Raw genomic sequence first — 22,987 nt, 5'->3', positions numbered from 1 at the left:
TTCCCTCATTCATTCTCTTTGTGTGGACATCATGGAGATGGTGCTGGAGGATGGAGATTTGTAGCTCACTGTCTAGGTTCGAGCATATCCTTGATGTCTAGCAAGTGCACAAGGTTTAGTTGTAGATTCTTTGAAGTAAGAATATCAACCCCACAGGGAGCATAGGAAATTGATTTTTCTCTCATCGATATTTTTAATATTGTGCCTGCAAGTTAGTTGCGGTCCAAAGCAAAGTGGAAATATAAGTTTGAAATATTATAAGTGAGTTGTGAACACGGAAATAAAGAGCAAGATTAAAAAAATGTGCAAGCACAAAATTACGGTATTTTGGAATCAATAGCGCTAAGTTGTTCTCGGGGAGTTCGGATTCCCCTCTATTATGTGTCTAATGTGACCTATGCTACTGCATAGTTCTAGGTTCAGATTCCTAAGCCACTTGTTTCTACAAGTGGGCGGAGCCAAGCATAGATAGGTGCATACATGCAGCAGCCCGGTATCACATACACCACCACCGTCCGTCCCCAACCGACTTTAGAACGGTGATTAAGGGTTTCCTCATGAACACAGCTAAAGGCGGTCTCCGTTGATCCCCTATTGCAATGATCGGGGAAGGAGGGAAATAGGTACTGTCTGTACAAATAAGCTCGACAAACTCATCTTCACACAAATAATAATGACCTTTCATCCAAAAGAGGCATATGTTGAATGGTCGACTTCACCCAACATGCATCAAGAATATCATTAACATAACATATAAAGAGGATGTAAAATCTATCATCGTTTGGTACCTAAACATACTAGGATTCCTCCATATACCCGAGAACTAGGGAGATTATTCGCATGTAGAGACAATAAGCATCATGGGATGAATTGCGATAAACATGGATGAATCTATGTAATATAAAAATGGATCCATGAGGGCTATTGTATTACAAAGAAATTGTGATGGGATGGTGATGGCATAGATGGATGATGTTGATGCCTCCTTGATGGGGGTGATGTCGCGGTGGAGCCCTTCTATCAAATTCCCCCTCCGGTTCCCTTCAAGAGGCTAGGGTTCTTCATTTTGAAAGAGTTTATGGTGGCTGTAGGCATATGAGCCTTGATCCGATCGCCCAGAGTAGAAGTACTAGACTAGGAGGCTGCTACAGCAGCTGGCATGACCAGCGGTACGAGCACGCGCGGCCATACCGGACGCCATCATTTGCTCTAGAGCCTTTGCTGCATTTTTTCTTCTCCATTCAATTTCTCCCTTTTATGGTAGTTTTGCTATAATGCCAATTAACACGATTTTTACATCACATCCTTGGCATTCTTTCATTGTGCCCCAAAATACCTCCGTAGATGAAATGCTGGTGAAAAAGAGAAAAGGGTGTGCGGGCATCGTAAAATCCTGAAAATCCTAACACTAAGGTGCAAAAGTAAAAGGTATAAAAAGACGCAAAAATTGGACACATCAATCCACACTTGAGTTTGATGCAGAGCTATACTGCTCATTGCAGAGTGATCGATGGGGAGTCTTCACGGATCTAGTGACTTTTTTGGTCGAAAGGCGGCCACCCCCTTCCCCCGGGCCCAGATGCCTAAAGGGAGGCGGCATAGCTGTGGGGGAACGCAGTAATTTCAAAAAAATTCCTACGCACACGCAAGATCATGGTGATGCATAGCAACGAGAGGGGAAGAATGTTGTCCACGTACCCTCGTAGACCGTAAGCGGAAGCGTTATGACAACACGGTTGATGTAGTCGTACGTCTTCACGATCGACCGATCCTAGTACCTAAAGTACGGCACCTCCGCGATCTGCACATATTCGGCTCGGTGACGTCCCATGAACTCACGATCCACCAGAGTGTCGAGGGAGAGCTTCGTCAGCACGACGGCGTGATGACGGTGATGATGATGCTACCGGAACAGGGCTTCACCTGAGCACCGCTACGATATGATCAAGGTGGATTATGGTGGAGGGGGCACCGCACATGGCTAAGAGATCAATGATCAACTTGTGTGTCTATGGGGTGCCCCTGGCCACGTATATAAAGGATGGAGGGAGGAGGAGGCCGGCCCTCATAGGGCGCGCCCAAGTGTGGAGTCCTACTAGGACTCCCTAGTCCTAGTAGGATCCCACCTCCCACATGGAATAGGAAAAAGGGAAGGGAGAAGGAGAAGGAAGGAAGGGGGAGCCTCCTTTCCCTAGTCCAATTCATACCAGTCCATGGGAAGGGGCGCGGCCACCCTTGAGGCCTTTCTCTCCTTTCCCGTATGGCCCATTAAGGCCCAATACGAATTCCCGTAACTCTTCGGTACTCCGAAAAATACCCGAATCACTCGGAACCTTTTTTATGTCCGAATATAGCCTTCCAATATATCGATCTTTATGTCTCAACCATTTCGAGACTCCTCGTCATGTCTCCGATCTCATCCGGGACACCGAACAAACTTCGGTACATCAAAACATATAAACACATAATACCGATCGTAACCGAACGTTAAGCGTGCGGACCCTACGGGTTCGAGAACTATGTAGACATGACCGAGGCACGTCTCTGGTCAATAACCAATAGCGGAACCTGGATGTTCATTGGCTCCCACATATTCTACGAAGATCTTTATCGGTCAAACCGCATAACGATATACGTTGTTCCCTTTTGTCATCGGTATGTTACTTGGCCGAGATTTGATCGTCGGCATCCTCATACCCAGTTCAATCTCGTTACCAGCAAGTATCTTTACTCGTTCTGTAATGCATCATCCCGCGACTAACTCATTAGTCACAATGCTTGCAAGGCTTAGAGTGATGTGCATTACCGAGAGGGCCTAGAGATACCTCTCCGACACACGGAGTGACAAATCCTAATCTCGATCTATGCCAACTTAACAAACATCATCGGAGACACCTGTAGAGCATCGTTATAATCACCCAGTTACGTTGTGACGTTTGATAGCACACAAGGTATTCCTCCGGTATTCGGGAGTTACATAATCTCATACTCAGAGGAACATGTATAAGTTATGAAGAATGCAGTAGCAATAAAACTGAATGATCATTATGCTAAGCTAACGGATGGGTCTTGTCCATCACATCATTCTCTAATGATGTGATCCCGTTCATCAAATGACAACACTTGTCCATGGCTAGGAAACTTAGCCATCTTTGAGTAACGAGCTAGTCAAGTAGAGGCATACTAGGGACACTCTGTTTGTCTATGTATTCACACATGTACTAAATTTTCGGTTAATACAATTCTAGCATGAATAATAAACATTTATCATGATACAAGGAAATATAAATAACAACTTTATTATTGCCTCCAGGGCATATTTCCTTCAATAGCGTCATCTTGGTGGTCGTGGCTATGTGCTTCGTCGGCCTTGTCGCCCCAAGTGGTTTCAAACCCGGTGACGACGAGGTGGAAGCTGAGAGGAGGCTGAGGACCTGATTGTGATTCAATGTCTCGGATTGGGGTCCTTCTTGCAAAGCCAGGGACTTGCTTGTAATTTCTAGTGTATGTTGGGTCCAATTGTAACCATAGTTTTAATATGATTTTATGAATAAAGTTTTGGGATCCTTCGGGATCCCTCTCTTTGTAATTTTTTACCTTCTCTACACTGAAATCTGCATCTGCATCTTATTAGTTCCCATCTTGGATCCCAACATGATGTTAAAGCTGAATGCTTATATATATAGTGCAACACTGAGACCACATAGGTCTAAAGATGACCACTAAACCAGCATATATAAAAAAATATGCAGATGGCAGCAAGCCCACACCAAAAAGTCATTTTCTCCAAATCTATGTCTACTTTTAAAAGCATATTGAAAGTGGAGGGTGTAACAAATAGTGATGATCACAACTTTTCACATTAGCTAGTCATTCTGTTTTCTTTGACTATTGATGCAGTGTAGGTAGATTGTTATGAAGGAGCTACAGGAAACTCCATCAAGAAAATGTCAATAAACTTATGATGATTGTAACCTAGATTAAGCTTAACTAGAAACTACGTAATTTGTAATAGTGGTAAGGGTTGCTGCATGATTCATGCTCATTAACAAAGCTAGCTTTGGTAAGGTTTCGCTTTGAATATGCTACACGGTTCAACACAACGCGCGAGATGTGACTACTACTTAGAGAGCATTCCTATTCCCGCCCCGATGGTGCGAATAGCGTTGTCAGAGGATGTGTGGAGGTGTGTCTCCGTTCGATCTCGTGAGATTCGGTCGGTGCTGATCTTCTATGGATCTACTTGGATCCAGTTTTTGTTCGTCTTCGTTCGTGTGATTACAGGTTTGATCTTTACGATCTACAACTCTCTTCATCAGCGATGGTTGCTGTTCTGGTCCTTTGGGACCTTAGTACGATGACTTTCCGACTGTCTACAACAAGATTTGCCCGGCTCCGGTGAGGGAGGGGCGATGACGGCGGCGCACCTTCGGCTCGCTCCAGTGCTTGTAGTCGTCGCTAGGTGGTCCATAGACCTGGTTGTAATTTTTATTACCACTTGTGTTCTCTCTACTTTCATGATTGATGAATAGATTAAGAATTTCTCTCATAAAAATAAATAAAAATAAAAATATAATTCGCGCTAATGTTTGGAAGGAAAGGGTAATATTGTAGTAGTGTCCTGGTAGCACTCATGTATCTTAGACCTTTTATATGATGTGGGGATGAGCGTTCATAGTCAGACTCTATGGATGTAGCCATATTGATGAATCTTGTTAACTCTATGTCGTTCCTCGTGTGAGTGCTAGGTCCTTGAATGATCGATAATGTGTCTTGTATTATTCTAATAGGTGAGAATCGCCGAGAGAGAAAGATTGACATGACATAGAAGGAGGGTTCCAGCCATAGAGCACGGCAGTAAGGCCACACATTTCATCGATGGTAGTGTGTAGAGCTGCAACGATGGAGGGGCAATGGATTAACCACATCTCCGGTAATGGAAACATGCTAATCTACCTATATCCATCATAAAATATTAAAGATCGGATCCCGTCAATTAGAGCAACTACAATAGAGTTGAGTCAGCGGGCTATAAGAAATAAACTAATATATTTCTGCTTAGTTAGAGAAAAAAAAAGAGAAAAGAGAAGGTAAACGAGCTCTTCACAACTCTAGCACGTGCTCTAGACACTTTGTAAAAATGAAGGGTAGGCCACATAATAAAAAAATAATACACTCTTTTAATCTAGTATTATACATGTTGGCTATAAAGTGGACCGTAGATAACATGACACTGATTTTTAGCCAGCAGCTGACTATACTATTAACCATGCTTAAGATGGCCTGCTAGTTAAGATGGCAGTTGGAGAATCGAATACGAAGTCCTAAGCCTGGGGTAGGTCAACTCTCGGCATTTGCGTCGCCATAACGATCCCAAATATAGCAATAGCATACTCCAAGTGTGTTCCTGTCTGTATATTACAGTACGTGGTCTAATTTCTGAACTTCGAGGACGCGTTAAACCCTAGGTCGCCGCTAGCTGTATCACTAGCTTTAAACCCTAAGAGTAGTATGCAATTAATCTAGGTCAACACTCTCCTTCGCCGTCTACCATAAGATTACTCACCTAGTGGCTATAGCTAGGGGCTAAGCTGGAGCCTTTCTCAAACTGCATCACCGACGATGGACGACGAAGAACGACGTCAGATGGGCGGTCAGAGCTCGGCTCCATCTTCCGCATACCAAGCTCATGTGATTCTACGAGTACCAGTGTTAATGTAATGCATGAACCTTACGGTTAGGGAAGTCACTACTTAAGCAAAAGCATTACATCATTTTCTGTTGGTAATTAACAGTAAACACATGCCTTACGTACGGTAAGTGTACTTGCTGTACGTATCTTGTTTTTCTCTATATATCCGCGGTGTTCATGATTCATAATGGTCAAGTGGCATTCATTAAGTGCAATGTCAAAGGATTCCCTGTGATCCACGGCTTCCAGTTCATGCGTGCGTATCGAGTAAAGGCAAGTCGCGTTCTTTCATGTGGTGGAGAGAAAATAATTACAGTAGTTAATCTGTCTGTCAGGAGATGGAATCTCAATCAAGCGTCAGTATACGTATCTTCTGACCCTTCTACAGCTGACCAGTTCTCACCAATTAATTACCGATTAAAGAAAGATATGCACAGATTTGCATGACCGATGAATGCAGTGGCAGTGCAATCAACGATGCATGCTACTGTGATTAGTGAACTTCTCATGGGATCACTCATTCAGTTCACAACCCAAAGCTCGCGCGCCTTCTGCGTGTAAGATCCAACACTCATCATCCATGCATCACCCATGCACCGGTTCCACTACTATATAAACCCACGCAGCCCTCTCTTCTTTCAACACCCAACCCATCTCACACTACACCGAGCTCACTCACAATGGCTACTAGCACTAAGCTTGTAGCTCTTGGCTTTGTTGTTCTCGTGAGCATTGGGTTCACCAATGCTTCGAGGATGCTCGCTAGCTCTTCCAGTTCTGGAGGTGGAAGCGGGGGAGGCGGAGGCGGCTCGTCGAATGGGACTGGGAGTGGGTGGGGCCATGGGGCCGGAGGAGGTGGTGGCTTGGGATATGGCGAGAGTGGTGGAGATGCCAATAACAAGTATAACTTTGCCAAGGGAGCTGGTGGAGGAGGGGGGAATGGTGCTGGCGGTGGTTCTCAAGGCGGATCCGGATCCGGTTCCGGCTCTGGCGGTGGCAACGGTGTTGGTTCGAGTGGCTCGGCGTCAGCCCCTAGCGGCAGTGGGTACGCCAACGCTGATGGTCAGGGTGGGGGTGGGGGTGCAGGTGGCGGTGCAAATGGGTCAAGCGGATCTGGAGCTGGAAGTGGTGCTGGCAAAGGAGAAGCTGAGAGTGGCATAGCAATTGCCCCGTCTGTAGCTCCTTCCGCTGGTGGTGTCAGCTACTCTGATGCTGGAGGTGCTGGCACTGGCGGTGGTGGTGGCGACGGTGGAAGTGGAGGTGGTAATGGTGCTGGAGGTGGACAGGCCGCCAGCGATGACACTACTGGAGGCAATGCCAGTGGAAGTGGCAGCGGCAACGGTGGTGGCCAAGGTGGAGGTGTAGCTCAAGGTCCAAGCATGGGAGTTGGTTCTGGCTCTGGCATTGGGGGCGGACAGACTGGTAGCACTGGTTCCTATGGTCAAGGCTATGCCACCGGAACCGGTGCTGGAACGGGTGGCGGCGGTGGTGGCAGCAACAATGGTGGGTTCGGCAACGGTGGAGGTAGCGGATCTGGATCCGGCAGTGCCGGATACCCCTAAATTTCCTTTTCGAACAAGCTAGAATCGGAGCCCATCACACATTTCTAGTCTCTTCATTTCACTATTCCACGTCATTTGTGTTTCTTTTCATTCGTAGAGTTTTCACTAGGCGCCTCCTAATAAAGGGCTCCATGATTCCAGTGGATGTATTAAGTAGTTAGTGGAGCAATCTACTAACACGTAATCGCTACCTACGTACGAATACGTTATGTTATGATTTCTGATATGTTTCGTTGTTAGTGTGAGTGCTTGGTTACTCCTTCCGAACCAATATGCCTAGCTAAGGTTGTCTAAAAACAAAGCTAATGGTTATTCTGGTTGCCTCTAATTTCCTTCTCTGTTAGGGATGGTGGCTGGTTTGGCTAGCATGGAGTACGTGGCAGTTTTTATGAGAAACGTAAGAAGAAGAAAAAAAGAGAGGACAAAGTGCACAATTACACAGACCCAAAGACCAAAGCACTAGTAGCCCGTGGACGATAATTTAGGCATGCATGTAGGCTCGACGACCTTGCAAAGATCTATATCCGGGTTTTTTTTACATACGGCCTTGATCCAGTTTTTTTTTTGGCGGGGAAAAAGGAATTTATTCCTTAGGTAATAGGGCTATAATTAACTGACAAGAGTTTCTCAATACAAGATGAACCTTTTTTTAAGCCAAATAGCAGTACACGGCTCAGTATGGTTGTAATTAGCCAGACAATCTGCTACTTTATTCTAAAATCTAGTGAGCTTTTAGGGAATAAACTCCCGTTCAACACACGAGGCATATGCATACTCCGGTCTTGAAATAAGACAACAGAGAGAGGAGGGTGGCGACCGCGTGCTCTGGCGATTGCGTGGGCGACCTGCGCCCGCCCGTGGCGGCCGCCGCCTCCGCCGACGCCTCTAGCCCCTGCTCTGCTCCGGTCTCCGCGGCCCCTCCATCCCCGCCGACGCCGGCCACCCCGCTCGAGCCTTCGCCCCGCTCGCCTGCTCCTGTCCCCGCCCCCCGCGTCTGCTGGGCCGATCTCGTCAATGAGGAGCCGCTGCCCTCCCCCGCTGGCCACCCCCCGCCTCCTACCACTGCTCCCCGTCGCACCGTGTGGCCCAGCCGGGTCGGTGGCTCAGCCCCGCATGTGAGGGGCTCTGCTGCTGGCACGCGGCAGCAGCAGTCGCCGACGCCGCCCTCGAGCTCGACTCGGGCGGAGGGGATGCAAGGCACGGTCTTGCGGAGTGGTGGGGCTCGCCGCCGGCGGGCTCGGACCTAGGGCGTGGTGGGGCGCTCCGACCGGGGCGCCAGCAGCTCGTCTTGGCTTCGTCCGGTGGCCGCTCTGTGCCCGGTGTTGCCCTCGACACCGCCGACGGCTGGCCTTGGCCCTTCCCCCGCGGCCCCGTTCGTGCGTTCCTCGCCCTTCCGGCCGTTCATCGCCGCCTTTGGGTCCTCCTCGCTTCGTTTTCGGTTGCCCTGTCCCCTGCTCTGCCCCTGGCCTACCCATTCCAGTGACTCACCGGCGGCGGCGGCGGCAAAGTCCCGACCCTCAGGGGAAACCCTACAGGTCTCGGGCTCCCTCCGTGCTCTGGGCCGTGCCTCGCTTGCTCGGGGCATCCTGGGCCCCGGCCCAGCCCAAACGCGGCTCCCCCCAGTTGGGCCTCAGTCGCCTCGGCTGGACCGACCCGTGGATTCTGGGCCATCCCCGTTCCCTAGGCCCATGCCGCCGGTGGCCTCGATTTGGCTCCCTCGGGGCTTCCCGTCTACCCCTGTTTCTCCCCGCGCCGCCTCCCCCAACCCAACCCTCCCTACCCTGCTTCCAGCTCGTCGCGCCGCCCTCTCCTCCCTCCCGTCCGGTCTCCGCCGCGGTGCCTCCCCAGCCCGTCCTCCCTCCCCGCGGCCGGCCATGCCCCGTGAATGGGACGACGGCGCAGCCCGGCACAAGCGACGTGCCGAAGACCGACGCGACTCCTCCCGCCCGTCTCCCGATTCACTTCGCCGGGAGGAAGATCTCCGACGGGAGCTATAGGAAATCCGCGAGGGCCGCCGCGTCGACCGGCGCTCCCCGACCCACCGTGACGCCCGGGGCCGATCCCGCCCCCCGCCCTGTGGCGTCAGGTGACTGGCGCGCCCGGTGTCGCTCTCCGTCCCTGCCCCCACGTCATGGCCGCAGCCCCTCCCCGACCCTGTCGGCGCGCCCTCCTTCTCCGCGTGCTCAGGCTCCGCCATCAACTCCCGCTGCTCGGAAGTATGTACCACCTCACGCGGCCGCCTCTTCAGCCCCGCCCGTCGCTACCAACCCGGGCGGTGGCCCTTCCCGCAGTCGCCAAGGACCGGCCAAGAAGAAGAAGCGTCGCGGCATGGGCCATGGCATCCAGCCCACGCTCCCCCGCCGGCCCCGGGCACTTCCTCCACCCCGGGCCCCGTCTCTAACCTCCCCCGCCCCTGCTTCAACTGCGGGGTGGCGGGTCACTCGCAAGTCAACTGCGTCAACCCCCACTGCTGCTACCTCTGCAAGGACCCCGGTCATCCAGCCATCCTGTGCCCGGATAGACCGGTCACGTCGGAGCTCATGATGTACTGCCACGACATCGAGGGGCTGGGCTTCTTCCACCTCGAGGTCCCCGACATCCCGCCTCCCACCCCCTCCCTGCAGGCCGTGGTCACTGTGGTCGATGGGGTGGCCTCGCCGGAGATGATTGAGGCCGAGCTCAACCACCTCTACCGCTGCTAATGGGACTGGGTGGTCACCCATGCCGCGGGCCACATCTTCACCGTGGTATTCCCCGACGCCGTTAGCTACGAATACGCCACCCATAGTGGCTGGATCACCCTCGCCCTCAATCAGCTTGTCATCGAAATCTTCGAGCCGATCCTTGACGCGACGGCGGTGGCCGTCCTCGACACCGCCTGGATTCTCGTGGCCGGCCTCCCCGACATTGCCCGGTCGGAGCCGGTCATCAGCCAGATGTCTCGGATCCTTGGCAAGGTGGTGGTGGTGGACGAGCTCTCCCTCCGCAAAGAGGAGGAGGTCCGGGTTAAGGTCAAATGCCTGGACTCCTCCAAGCTCCGTGCCATCGTGCGTGTGTTCTTCAACGACCAAGGTTTCGACCTTCGGATCGCCCCCGAGCCTCCCAATCACATCGGCCGCCCGCGCTTCTCCGACGATGGCCCGCCCGGTGCCAACCCGGGGGCCGATGAGGACTACCGTGGTCGCCGCCGCCCTCATGTCCACCGCTCCGAGGACGAGGGGGGCTCGGACGACTCGGCCTCCCGCTCCCCGGCCGCCGGGGGCCACGGGCGCTAGGCTGCTTTCAGGCCGCTCTCCTCCTCGACGGCTCCTTTGGAGGTGTCGCTGGACCCGGCGGCCGAGACCTCAGAGGCTAGCGATGCCTCCAGCGCCGGTCTGGTCGTCTGCCCCGCCTCCTCTCCCCGTTCCCCCGTGATCCCGCCCGTGATGCTCCCGGCTGCGATGCCGCCTCCCGGCTCGGCCTCGCCGGACCTTCCTCCCGCGGCGTCTCCCGTGGCCATGCTCACGGCCATGGCTACGCCGCCCACGCCTGCTCCGACGGCTCCCCCGCGGCTGCCCTGCCTCCCCCGCCCTGCTGGCGCCACTGCCGCCGGTGGACCCGGCGCCCCTCGCCCCCGCACTGGCGCTGCCTGCGACATGCTCGTCCTCGACCTCGCTGCTCCCTCACTTCACTGGACCGATGTTCCAACTCCTCCCCGCGGATGTCCCCAGCGTGGATGGGGAGACTCGGGTGACCACGACCGTGGTCCCCCAGCCTCCCCCTCTGCGGTCCGTGGCCTACACCTGCCGTGCCCGGTCTGCCTCCTCCCCGGTGACTGCCTCCCGCCGGAGCGCTCGCCTCGACGCGGCGCGCCCCGAGGACGGCCTGGTCCTGCCCATTCGTGCTCGGGCGAAGCTCCGTGCTGCGGCCCGGAACCTGGAGCCAGGTACACCCGCAGTCCCTCCTCTGCTACAACTTGCTCGTTCTCTGCTCTCGAGTCTGCCCCTCTTGGTCATCTTCTGAAGGCCGCGACCGATTCCGGATCATCTTCAGGGGGAGGTGGCTCCTCCCCTAGTTCAGATCGAGGCCATTAGGGCCCGTGAGATTCTCGACGATAGACTAGCGGAAGCCCGTGCGGCTCTGCTCTCACCCTCGCCCCTGCGCCTGCCGAGGAGGCCCCCACCCCGGCCCCACCTCGGAGGACCGGTGGCCTCCTCCCGCTAGCTGCCGCCGACCTTCATGGTCGCACCCGGTCTCGGACCGCCGCCCTCCGCGCCCAAAGTGCTTCCCGTGTCCTGGGGTCAAGCAGCCCCCCAATGGATGCCTGATGCACGCCCTCTTCTGAAACATCCGCGGTTTCGGCCATGATGGCCGGTGCCGCCAACTCGTTGAGTACATGCGTGAGGAACACATTGACATCGTCGCCATCCAAGAAACCATGCGCACTGAGTTCTCCCTCCCCGAGCTCGATCGTCTTAGCTCCCACCTCTTCGCCTGGCATTGGCTCCCTTCTAGTGGGAGCACTGGCCATTCCGGTGGCATCCTGTTAGGTGTTAAGGATGCCACCTTCGAGGTGAGAAGCATGGACCGAGGTCAGTTCTTCGTTAGTATGCAGGGGCGGAGCCAGGATTTGAGTATGAGGGGGGCGAAGAGGCCAATACCAAGAAATCGTATATAACATATATAAAAGGCGATTATAGACGTCTTTTAGATATATATCACCGGGATCAAATTGCAATGACATATACTCCCTCTGTTTCTTTATCTAAGGTGCATTTTTTATAATTCAAAAGAAAATGACACTTTTATTACTATAAAAATAACTCTAGACGGCAAAACATATCAAACAAATCAACAGTATCACTCTCGGAATATATAGCAAACTGAAAAGTAAATATTAGAACTTTATCTTGACGTATAGTTGTTATATAACTTTAAACATTGTAGTAAGAAATGTAACAATAACATTACCTAGTAATTTGCATAGTCTAGTTGTATGTTGGATATACCTTCAGATTTGGTCTAGCTATGACAATATGAGTCATGGGACTGGATAGTATAGGATTTGATACTGACCGAGAAGCAACAACTGCTTCATTGGGATGAGCCGGTGATGACGGTTGGAGGAGACACAAGAACGAAAGGGCAGAGCTTCCTTATGTGGCTGATGGCAACGCGGCAATGCCCTAGCGCGCGCAGGCGATTGATCCCAAAATCAAAACAGAAATACTAACAATCAGACTAAGGTTTGGATTCATAAAAAGAAATTACTGCCAATAGCTATAATCAGATGCGGAGTATTATTGATATACACTACTACCTGCTTGTATCCATAGGCTGGCGTCCTGGCGCGTAGCTGTATAGCATTGTGGTGAGCGACGGCGGCGACCATCTACAGTGCGATTGATCTGATCGATAGCATTAGGGCTAGGACCTGGCTCGACCAGCAAAATAATTAAACACATGAGACAGACCACGATCGTACATGGGCTACTGGGCTGAGTCTGATGCGTACTAATTACAGGATAAATCAGCTGGGCCATCATTAGTCAAGTCATTACTCAGCCATTAGCACACGTAATACACTACCAGAAATTTTCAAGGGGGAGTGTTGGGGATATGATTACTGGAGGTAAACCGGCTAGGAGTGGCCGGGTTAGCTCCATGAAGATAGAAGTCCATGAAGGCGTGAGGATGGTGGTGCTTTAAGAAGGCCCAAGGCCCAAAGGCGGGTTAAGGCCTTTAGATGTAAACCGACTCTTTTATGTAACTTGTATTGTAAGTTAGAGGAATAGAGACCGAGCTGGACATGTTTATGATCCGGCCTCGGGACTCTGTAAACCGGCGGGCGTCGACCTATGTATATAAAGGGACGACCCGGCAGCGGTTTAAGGACGACAGACAACAACTCGAGAGCCAGGCAAGCGGATTCGCTCCCTGGTCATCGAAACCCTAGCAATACCAATCACAAACTAGACGTAGGCTTTACCTTCATTGAAGGGGCCGAACTAGTATAAAATCCCTCGTGTCCCTTATCCGCTTTAACCCCTTTAAGCTAACCCATAGCGATGGCTCCACGACTAAGTCCTTTCACGAGGACATCTGCCGTGACAAACCCACGACAGTTGGCGCCCACCGTGGGGCTATCGCACAGTGGTTTCGAGTTCTTGAAGGGCAGCTTTGATGGACTCAAGGGATACACTGTTGGCCGGATGACAAAGAGTCATCGCGGCAAGCTCTACATCGACGACGCAGGATGGGATCCCGAGGCCAGTTCAATCGAATATGGGTACCGGGTCCAGTTCAATCGGCAAGATCGGCGAACCAGGCCCTGAGCCGGACACCTGCACCGACATCATCGAGACGACTCAGCGTGCAAGTCCTTCCCCGGTTCAGCCCGCAGCAAGGCATGTTTTCGTAGGTGCCATCCATGGGGCGGAATATGAGGATGGACCGGCATCTAATGGAGAAACTGTTGTCTGCTCTGATGACGAGTCTTCAACCGGAGAGACCGAATCGCTGTATCAGTTGCAGGACGGCCGGATTAGTGGAGGTTCCAATGGCAACAGTATTCCGGACCCCCTCGATCTGCCAAACCGGGTCGCTATCTTCATGGCCGGTACACAATTAGTGCATCACTCATCCACCGCCGCAGCAATGCTTTCCGGTTCAGCAACAGCAACGCCAGCGGGAGCAGGGGGCTTAGCGCCCCCTCCCGCTCAAGTTTTGTCTGATTTGTTCGATGCTTTGGCAACATTGATGGCCGCAGAGGTGGACGCGGCAGCCCGAGATCAGCACAATGCGGAGATTGCAAAGGTGAAAGATCAGATAACTCAGGCTAAAGCAGACCTGGTAGCAGAGAACGCTAGGATGGCTACAGATCGGGCCGAGTTGGAAGCTCAGGCCTACCGGTTTAGGTTGGACCAGAATGCCTCAGAGGAGGTCATGAGAAGAAGATACCAGTCGCACCTCCCGCCGGGTTATGAGCCAAGAAATCTTTTCAACACGCCAGGAGCCAGAACCAGTAACCAGCCAGTGGTAAACCGGACGGAGGCGCCGGGAACAGGAGCGCCGGTTCAACCGCGCACGATGGACCCGCCTCGTCATAACAATGTTGTACCGTAGTATTTTCCGACGCCCCCGGGGCATTACTCCAACCCGTTAGACAACATTGTGGCAGCCGCTTCATGATTAGCAGCACTCCCAGCTGACGGCAAGTCGCCAGTTGCGATTGAGACACGACGGGCCAGAGAGCTCCTTCAAACAGCTTTGAACCAGCAACAGGCTTATTTGCATAGTCGCGAGAGGATTCACTCCACCCCCCGTCCGAGCCGAAGCTACAACAGGCACGTTGAGGATGAACCGGCTGTATCAAGCAGTGCACATCACCGTAACTCGCCGCGGGGGTACAACCCGGGGGGTGGAGGTGCTAATGCGCATGACGTGGTGGATCATGGTCGTGCACGTCGAGAGGCCGAGTTAGCCGCTCTGCATGCAGCTCGTCAACCTACTCCGGTTCACCCTACCGCTTCAGTAGCCAGGGGTGGTCTTCAGTTCTTTAGGGGTTCCGTGTCTTACCCCCGCTTTGCGCAATGTACGACTGCCCAAGGATTTTAAGGGCCCTCGTAAGGTACCCAATTACACCGCGGATTTGCAACCAGAATCATGGGTTGAAAGTTATGGGATGGCAATGGAGATTTTGGATGTGGATGAAGCGGTGTGTGGTAAATACTTCACCATGATGTTGGAGGGGACAACTCGTACTTGGTTAAAGAGCTTACCAGCTAACTCTGTCGGATCATGGGCCGAAATGAAACACCGGTTTATCCAGAATTTTAAAGATACCTGTAAGCAGCCTATGTCGATTGTGGACCTGGCCGCTTGTGTTCAAGAGGATGGAGAGTCTACAACCCATTGGGTGAAGTGAGTCTCAGCTATTCTGCATTCGTCGGATCGCATCAATGCGGACACAGCAGTGTTAACATTGGAGGGCAATTGCCGATTTCTACTGCTAAAACAGAAGTTAGGAAGGCTCAAACGTCACTACAATGATATGGCAACACTTATGGCCGCCTTGGTTAAATATGCCGATTCAGATAATACCAAAGACCCTGACTCAGAGGAGGACAAACCAGGGAAAGGGAAGAAGAACGGCAACACTAAGGGACAACAGCATAACCCGGCAGGTCATGGGAACAACGGTAAGCGCAAGGCAGACAATAGTTTGGACTTTGTGGCTAACACCAACGCTCAGGATAAGGTTCAACGTCGTAAGGGCAAACAACCCCAGAGGGGTGGAGGTTCAGGCCCCAACCTGGAGCGCCTGTTAAATAAACCCTGTCCAGAGCATGGATCGAAGGAAAGGCCATCTTCACATCTTTGGAAGGATTGTTATATCATGCGAGAGTTCAAGAACTCCAATATGTTTCAATACGACAATGGCCCGCCCGGCGGTTCAGGAGGTGGTTTTCATGGACCGATTTATGGAGGCGGTAGCTCCGGTTCAGGATTTCAAGGCAATCAAACCGGACATAGCAATCAAGGGAACCAGGGCAACCAGGGAGGTTATAATCATCAGGGGAATCAGCAGCAGCAGCAGTCGGGTTATCAGAGTAATCCGAAGCAGTTGAATAGTGGGCAGTATCATATCTTCACCACTAGCTTGTGCAAACGTGATCAGAAGCTTCACAAGAGGGCCGTGAACTCTGTTGAACCGGCAGTACCTCAGTATTTGTGCTAGTCTGAGCAACCCATTTTATGGAGTAGAGAGGATCACCCACCCCGGGTTGATAATCCGGGTCATCCGGCCTTAGTGGTGGCACCCCAAGTTGGGGGGTATAAGTTCACCAAGGTGCTCATGGATAGAGGGAGCAATATCAATATTCTCTACTATGATATCTTCCGCCGTATGGGGCTGACAGATAAGAATCTTAAACCATCAAACACTGTTTTTCATGATGTGGTGCCCGGTAAATCTGCATATCCGGTGGGCAAGATAGCTCTAGAGGTGGCCTTTGGAGATGATTATGATTCAAGGTCAGAAACGTTGACTTTTGAGGTGGTGAAAATCAAGAGTCCGTATCACGCTCTGTTTGGGCGACCGGCTTATGCCAAGTTCATGGCGAGGCCATGTTATGTTTACCTGCAGCTTAAGATGCCAGGTCATAAGAGGACCATCACAGTACATGGGAGCAGGAAGATTGCTTTGGAATGTGAGGAAGGTGATGTGGCTTACGCTGAGTCGGTTTGTGCTACGGAAGAGCTAAAGTTTTATAAGGACAAGGTTGATCCGGCAGACATGACTTCCTTGAAAAAGCCAACTACAGAGCATGATCCGTCGTTGAAGTTTAAATCGGCCACAGACACTAAGATGGTTGATTTTGTTCCTGGCGATTCATCCAAGCAGTTCAGCATCAGCGCTAACCTGGATCCCAAATAGGAAAGCGCGCTCATCAAGTTCATCTGTGAGAACCGGGACATCTTTGCATGGAAGCCTTCTGACATGCCAGGTGTACCAAGGGAACTCGCTGAGCACACACTTAATATAGATCCCAAGTTTAAACCGGTCAGGCAGTTTCTCCGCCGCTTCAATGAACAAAGGCGTAAGGCTATTAGTGAGGAGGTAGCTCGGCTGTTGGCCGCAGGGTTTATCGCAGAGGTTTTTCACCCTGATTGGTTGGCTAATCCGGTGCTGGTTCTTAAGAAAAAGGCACTTCGTGTATGTGTGTGGACTACACAGATTTGAACAAAGCTTGTCCAGCAGATCCTTTTGCCCTCCCACGTATTGATTAGATTATTGACGCTACGGCGGGTTGTGACCGTTTGTGTTTTCTGGATGCTTACTCTGGTTATCATCAGATCAAAATGGCAGTTAAGGACCAGGAGAAGACAACTTTTATAACTCCCTTTGGATCCTTCTGCTATGTCTCCATGCCCTTTGGGCTCAAGAGTGCCCAAGCAACTTATCAGCATTGTGTTCAGAATTATCTTCATAAACAGATCGGGCACAATGTTCATGCATATGTAGATGATATTGTGGTGAAGTTCAGGAAGGAGGAAACATTGATAGATGACTTGAGGGAGACTTTTGACAACCTCCGGGTTTATAAGATGATACTTAATCCGGACAAATGTGTCATTGGTGTTCCAGCAGGCAAGCTCCTGGGTTTTCTAGTGTCAAACAGGGGCATTGAGGCTAATCCAGAAAAAATTTCAGCAATCACGTCCTTGGCTAAACCGGCGTGTATCAATGACATTCAACGTTTAGCCGGACGGATTGCGGAGTTGAGCCGGTTTATCAGTAGTCTCGGGGAGAAAGCTATCCCTTTATATCAGATGCTAAAGAAAATGGATGACTTTGTCTGGAGTGATGCGGCTGATAAAGCATTTGAGGAGTTGAAGAGGCAGTTAGCTGAACTGTCTGTCCTTGCGGCTCCAATCGATAAAGAGCCTTTACTGCTATATGTGGCTGCTAATGCCCGGGCTGTTAGTGTGGCTATTGTTGTGGAGTGCAAGGAGGCTGGAAAGGAGTATCCGGTTCAACGGTCGGTTTATTATATCAGCGAGGTACTTATCGAATCAAAGCAGAGGTATCCGCATTGGCAGAAGCTGGTGTATGGGGTGTTTATGGCAAGCCGGAAGCTCAAGCATTACTTTCAGGGTCATCCTATCACATGGTCAGTTCAGCCCCTCTGGGAGATATCATTCAAAACAGAGAAGCAACTGGCCGGATTGCCAAGTGGGCTATTGAGCTTGGACCTCACGGGCTCAAGTATACACCTCGCATAGCAATAAAATCTCAAGCACTCGTGGATTTCATCAATGATTGGACAAAGTTGCAGGCACCTGAGGAAAAGCCAGATAACACTTATTGGACTATTCACTTTGATGGGTCTAGGAAATTGGAGGGCTCGGGGGCTGGAGTCATATTAACTTCCCCACGAGGTGACAAGTTTTGTTATGTTCTTCGCTTAATGTTCCCTTGTACTAACAATGCAGCTGAGTACGAGGCTTTACTCCACAGACTTCGGATGGCTAAGGAGATGGACTTAAGCCGGGTTAAGTGCTTCGATGACTCGGACCTGGTGGCTCAACATGTATCTGGCACTTGGGATTCTAAGGACCCACTCATGGCTGCATATCGACGAGAGGTGGACATAGTGGCTGGTCATTTCAAGGGTTATCAAGTTGACCATATATACCGGCGAAAGAATGAAGCGGCGGACGCTTTAAGTCGCCTTGGCTCTCAGCGTAAACCGGTCCCACCTAATGTCTTCCTCAATGTACCGCATAATCTGTCGGTCAAGATACCAACAGAGGAGGAGTTGGCTATTCCTGACCCGGAGGCCCAATTGGTGGCAGCTTTGCATGTTATACCGGATTGGACAGTCCCGTACTTGGTTTACATGAACCGGAGCGAGTTACCTGAGGACGAAACCTTGGCCCGGCAGATAATCCGGCGTTCCAAGTCAATGACCATAATCAATGAGGAGTTACATCGTTACAACGTCATAGGGGCAATTCAGGGTTGTGTGTCTCCTCAAGAGGGTTGTGAGATTTTGTGAGAAATCCACGAAGAAGATTGTGGTCATCATGCCGATTCAAAATCCTTGGTGGCTAAGGCTTTTCGCCACGGTTTCTATTGGTTGACAGCTCATGCTGATGCTGAGGATTTAGTCAAAAGGTGTGACGGTTGTCAAAAATTTGCACGCCGCGCTCATGTTCCGGCTCAAGAATTGAGGATGATTCCAATAACTTGGCCGTTTGCAACTTGGGGGCTTGATATGGTTGGACCCTTTAAGAGATCCAAGGACAAAAAGACCCACCTGTTAGTGGCAGTGGATAAGTTCACCAAGTGGGTGGAAGCAGAGCCAGTCAGTAAGTGTGATGCAGCCACGGCGGTTCAATTAATCAAAAAGGTGATATTCCGGTTTGGTTTCCCACACAGTATTATAATTGACAATGGTACTAATCTGTCAAAGGGTGATATGAAGGAATTTTGCCAACGTGAGCACATCCGGCTTGATGTAGCATCACTGGCTCACCCCCAGTCTAATGGTCAAGCAGAGAGGGTAAATCAAGAAATTTTGAAAGGTATTAAACCCCGGCTTATGGTTCCTTTAAAGCGGACACCGGGTTGTTGGGTGGAGGAGTTACCTTCTGTGTTATGGAGCATCAACACCACACCTAACAGATCTACAGGTTGCACGCCTTTCTTCATGGTTTATGGAGCAGAGGCAGTTCTCCCTAGTGACATCCGTCACGACTCGCCCCGTGTGGCTGCTTATCTTGAAGCTGACAATGAGAAGGCACGTCAGGACTCACTGGACCTGTTAGATGAGGAGCGTGATCTTGCAGCAACACATTTGGTGATTTATCAACAAGATCTCCGACGTTATCACAGCCGCCGGGTTAAGACCAGAACTTTTCAAGAGGGTGATCTGGTGCTCCGGCTCATCCAGGATCAGACTGATATGCACAAGTTATCCCCACCCTGGGAAGGACCTTTTGTGGTCAGCAAAAATCTGCACAACGGGTCATAACATTGATGTTCGAGAGCACAAAGACTCACGTAAATCGGAGGAAGAGACCAAGCGGCCGTGGAATATAGCTCTTCTTCGGCCTTACTATACTTGAGCCACAGGCTCCTGATACGTCCATTCTGCATCATGCTTTTATATCGATATTTATCGCATTATGGACTGTCATTTCACTTTATATCACAATACTTATGGCTATTCTCTCTTATTTTACAAGGTTTACATAAGGAGGGAGAATGCCGGCAGCTGGAATTCTGGTCTGGAAAAGGAGCAAATATTAAAGACCTATTCTGCGCAACTCCAAAAGTCCTGAAACTTCACGGAACGTCTTAAAATAAATAAAGAAAAATCCACGCCAAAGATGAAGGCCAGGGGGCCCACACCCTACTCATGAGGGTGGGGGGCGCACCCCCCCTAGGGCACGCCCCCTACCTCGTGGGCCCCCTGGTGGCTCTCTGACGCCCATCTTCTCCTATATGAGGTCTTTCGATGAGAAAAAAGAAAAAGGAACTTTTCGGGACGAGACTCCGCCGCCACGAGGCGGAACCTTGGCGGATCCAATCTAGAGCTCCGACAGAGCTGTTCTGCCGGGGAAACTTCCCTCCGGGAGGGGGAAATCATCACCATCGTCATCACCAACGCTCCTCTCATCAGGAGAGGGCAATCTCCATCAACATCTTCACCAGCACTATCTCATCTCCAAACCCTAGTTCATCTCTTGTATCCAATTCTTGTCTCAAAGTCCGGGATTGGTGCTAGTAGGTTGCTAGTAGTGTTGATTACTCCTTGTAGTTGATGCTAGTTGGTTTAATTTGTGGAAGATCATATGTTCAGATCCTATATCCATATTATTACCCCTCTGATTATGAACATGAATATGCTTTGTGAGTAATTACGTTCGTTCCTGAGGACAAGGGAGAAGTCTTGATATGAGTAGTCATGTGAATTTGGTATTCGTTTGATATTTTGATAAGATGTATGTTGTCTAGCCTCTAGTGGTGTTATGTGAACGTCGACTACATAACACTTCACCATTATTTGGGCCTAGAGGAAGGCATTTGGAAGTAATAAGGAGATGATGGGTTGCTAGAGTGACAGAAGCTTAAACCATAGTTTATGCGTTGCTTCGTAAGGGGCTGATTTGGATCCATATGTTTCATGCTATGGTTAGGTTTACCTTAATACTTTTGTTGTAGTTGCGGATGCTTGCAATAGAGGTTAATCATAAGTGGATGCTTGTTCAAGTAAGAACAGCACCCAGGAACCGGTCCACCCACATATCAAATTATCAAAGTATCGAACACGAATCATATGAACGTGATGAAAACTAGCTTGACGATATTCCCATGTGTCCTCGGGAGCGCTTTCCCTATTATAAGAATTTGTTCCGGCTTGTCCTTTGCTACAAAAGGATTGGGCCACCTTGCTGCACTTTATTTACTTTTGTTACTTGTTGCTCGTTACAACCTATCTTATCACAAAACTATCTGTTACCAGTTGTTTCAGTACTTGCAGAGAATACCTTGCTGAAAACCGCTTATCATTTCCTTCTGCTCCTCGTTGGGTTCGACACTCTTACTTATCGAAAGGACTACGATAGATCCCCTATACTTGTGGGTCATCAAGACTCTTTTCTCGCGCCGTTGCTGGGGAGTGTAGCGCCTTTGGTAAGGAAAAATTTATATAGTGTGCTGAAATTTACTGTCACTTGTTACTATGGAAAGTAATTCTCTGAGGGGCTTGTTCGGGGTATCTTCACCCTGTCCAGTAGAGCAAGAGTTGCTCCTCAACCTACTGAACCTATTGAAAATGAAATTCCTTATGAGTATCCTTCGGGCATGATAGAAAAACTGCTAGCTAATCCTTTTACAGGAGATGGAACAAAGCATCCTGATGAGCACTTAATATATGTGGATGAAGTTTGTGGATTATTTAAGCTTGCAGGTATACCCGATGATGTTTCTAAGAAGAAGGTCTTCCCTTTATCTTTGAAGGGAGATGCATTGATATGGTATAGGCTATGTGATGATATGAGATCATGGGACTATAAAAGATTGAAGCTGGAATTTCATCAAAAGTATTACCCTATGCATCTTGTTCATCATGATCGCAGTTATATATATAATTTCTGGCCTCGCGAAGGAGAAAGCATCGCTCAAGCTTGGGGGAGGCTTAAATCAATGTTATATTCATGCCCCACTCGTGAGCTCTCGAGAGAAATAATCATGCAAAGTTTTTATGCTCGGCTTTCTGATAACAATTGCACCATGCTCGATACTTCTTGTGATGGCTCTTTTATGATGAAGACTATTGAATTCAGATGGAATTTATTGGATAGAATTAAACGCAACTCTGAAGATTGGGACCTCGACGGAGGTAAGGAGTCAGGTATGACACCTAAGTTTGATTGTGTTAAATCTTTTATAGACACCGATATTTTCCGTAAGTTTAGCACTAAATATGGACTTGACTCTTAGATAGTAGCTTCTTTCTGTGAATCTTTTGCTACTTATGTTGATCTCCCTAAGGAGAAGTGGTTTAAATATCATCCTCCCATAGAAGTAAAAGTAGCTGCACCTATTAAAGTTGAAGAAAAGACTGTCACTTATAATGATCCTATTGTTCCTACTTCTTATGTTGAGAAACCACCTTTCCCTGTTAGAATAAAGGATCATGCTAAAGCTTCAACTGTTGTTCGTAAAAGCAATATTAGAACTTATACACCTCCTGAGCAAGTTAAAGTAGAACCTAATATTGCTATTGTTAAAGACCTCTTGTCTGATAATATTGATGGGCATGTTATTCAATTCGAAGGTGAAACTGCTAGAATTGCTAAACCTTGTGCTAAAGATAAACATAGACCTGTGGTAGGCGTGCCTGTTATTTCTGTTAAAATAGGAGATCATTGTTATCATGGCTTATGTGATATGGGTGCAAGTGCTAGTGTTATACCGCATACTTTATACGAAGAAATTAAGAATGAAATTGCACCTGTTGAGTTAGAAGATATTGATGTTACAATTAAACTTGCCAATAGAGATACTATTTCACCAATTGGAATTGTTAGAGATGTTGAAGTCTTGTGTGGGAAAACTAAGTATCCTGCTGATTTTCTTGTTCTTACTTCCCCACAAGATAGCTTTTGTCCCATTATATTTGGTAGACCCTTCTTAAATACTGTCAATGCTACCATAGATTGCACAAAGAATGTTGTT

The 22,987-nt window shown here is 49.8% G+C and overlaps 1 protein-coding gene and 1 pseudogene across 1 annotated transcript; both read left to right on the top strand.

Annotated features, from left to right (window-relative positions):
- The first annotated feature begins 6,318 nt into the window (after nucleotides 1–6,318).
- LOC125536057 (uncharacterized) lies at nucleotides 6,319–7,480 on the top strand. Its single transcript, XM_048699154.2, has one exon. The coding sequence runs from the start codon at nucleotides 6,373–6,375 to the stop codon at nucleotides 7,252–7,254; it is 882 nt and encodes a 293-aa protein (XP_048555111.1). The 5' UTR covers nucleotides 6,319–6,372; the 3' UTR covers nucleotides 7,255–7,480.
- A 1,462-nt stretch (nucleotides 7,481–8,942) lies between these two features.
- Nucleotides 8,943–11,327, top strand: LOC147984121 (uncharacterized; annotated as a pseudogene).
- Nucleotides 11,328–22,987: the final 11,660 nt, after the last annotated feature.

Source organism: Triticum urartu, chromosome 2A (genome assembly GCF_056163025.1).
Source record: "Triticum urartu cultivar PI428250 chromosome 2A, HENAU_Tu73, whole genome shotgun sequence".
Lineage (NCBI taxonomy): Eukaryota > Viridiplantae > Streptophyta > Magnoliopsida > Poales > Poaceae > Triticum > Triticum urartu.
Note: the sequence above shows the minus strand (reverse complement) of the source record. Positions and strands in the feature narration are given on the sequence as shown.

What these genes read in the sequence shown, in the direction of transcription:
- LOC125536057 (XM_048699154.2), top strand. Translation starts at nt 6,373, where the DNA reads ATGGCTACTAGCACTAAGCTTGTAGCTCTTGGCTTTGTTGTTCTCGTG.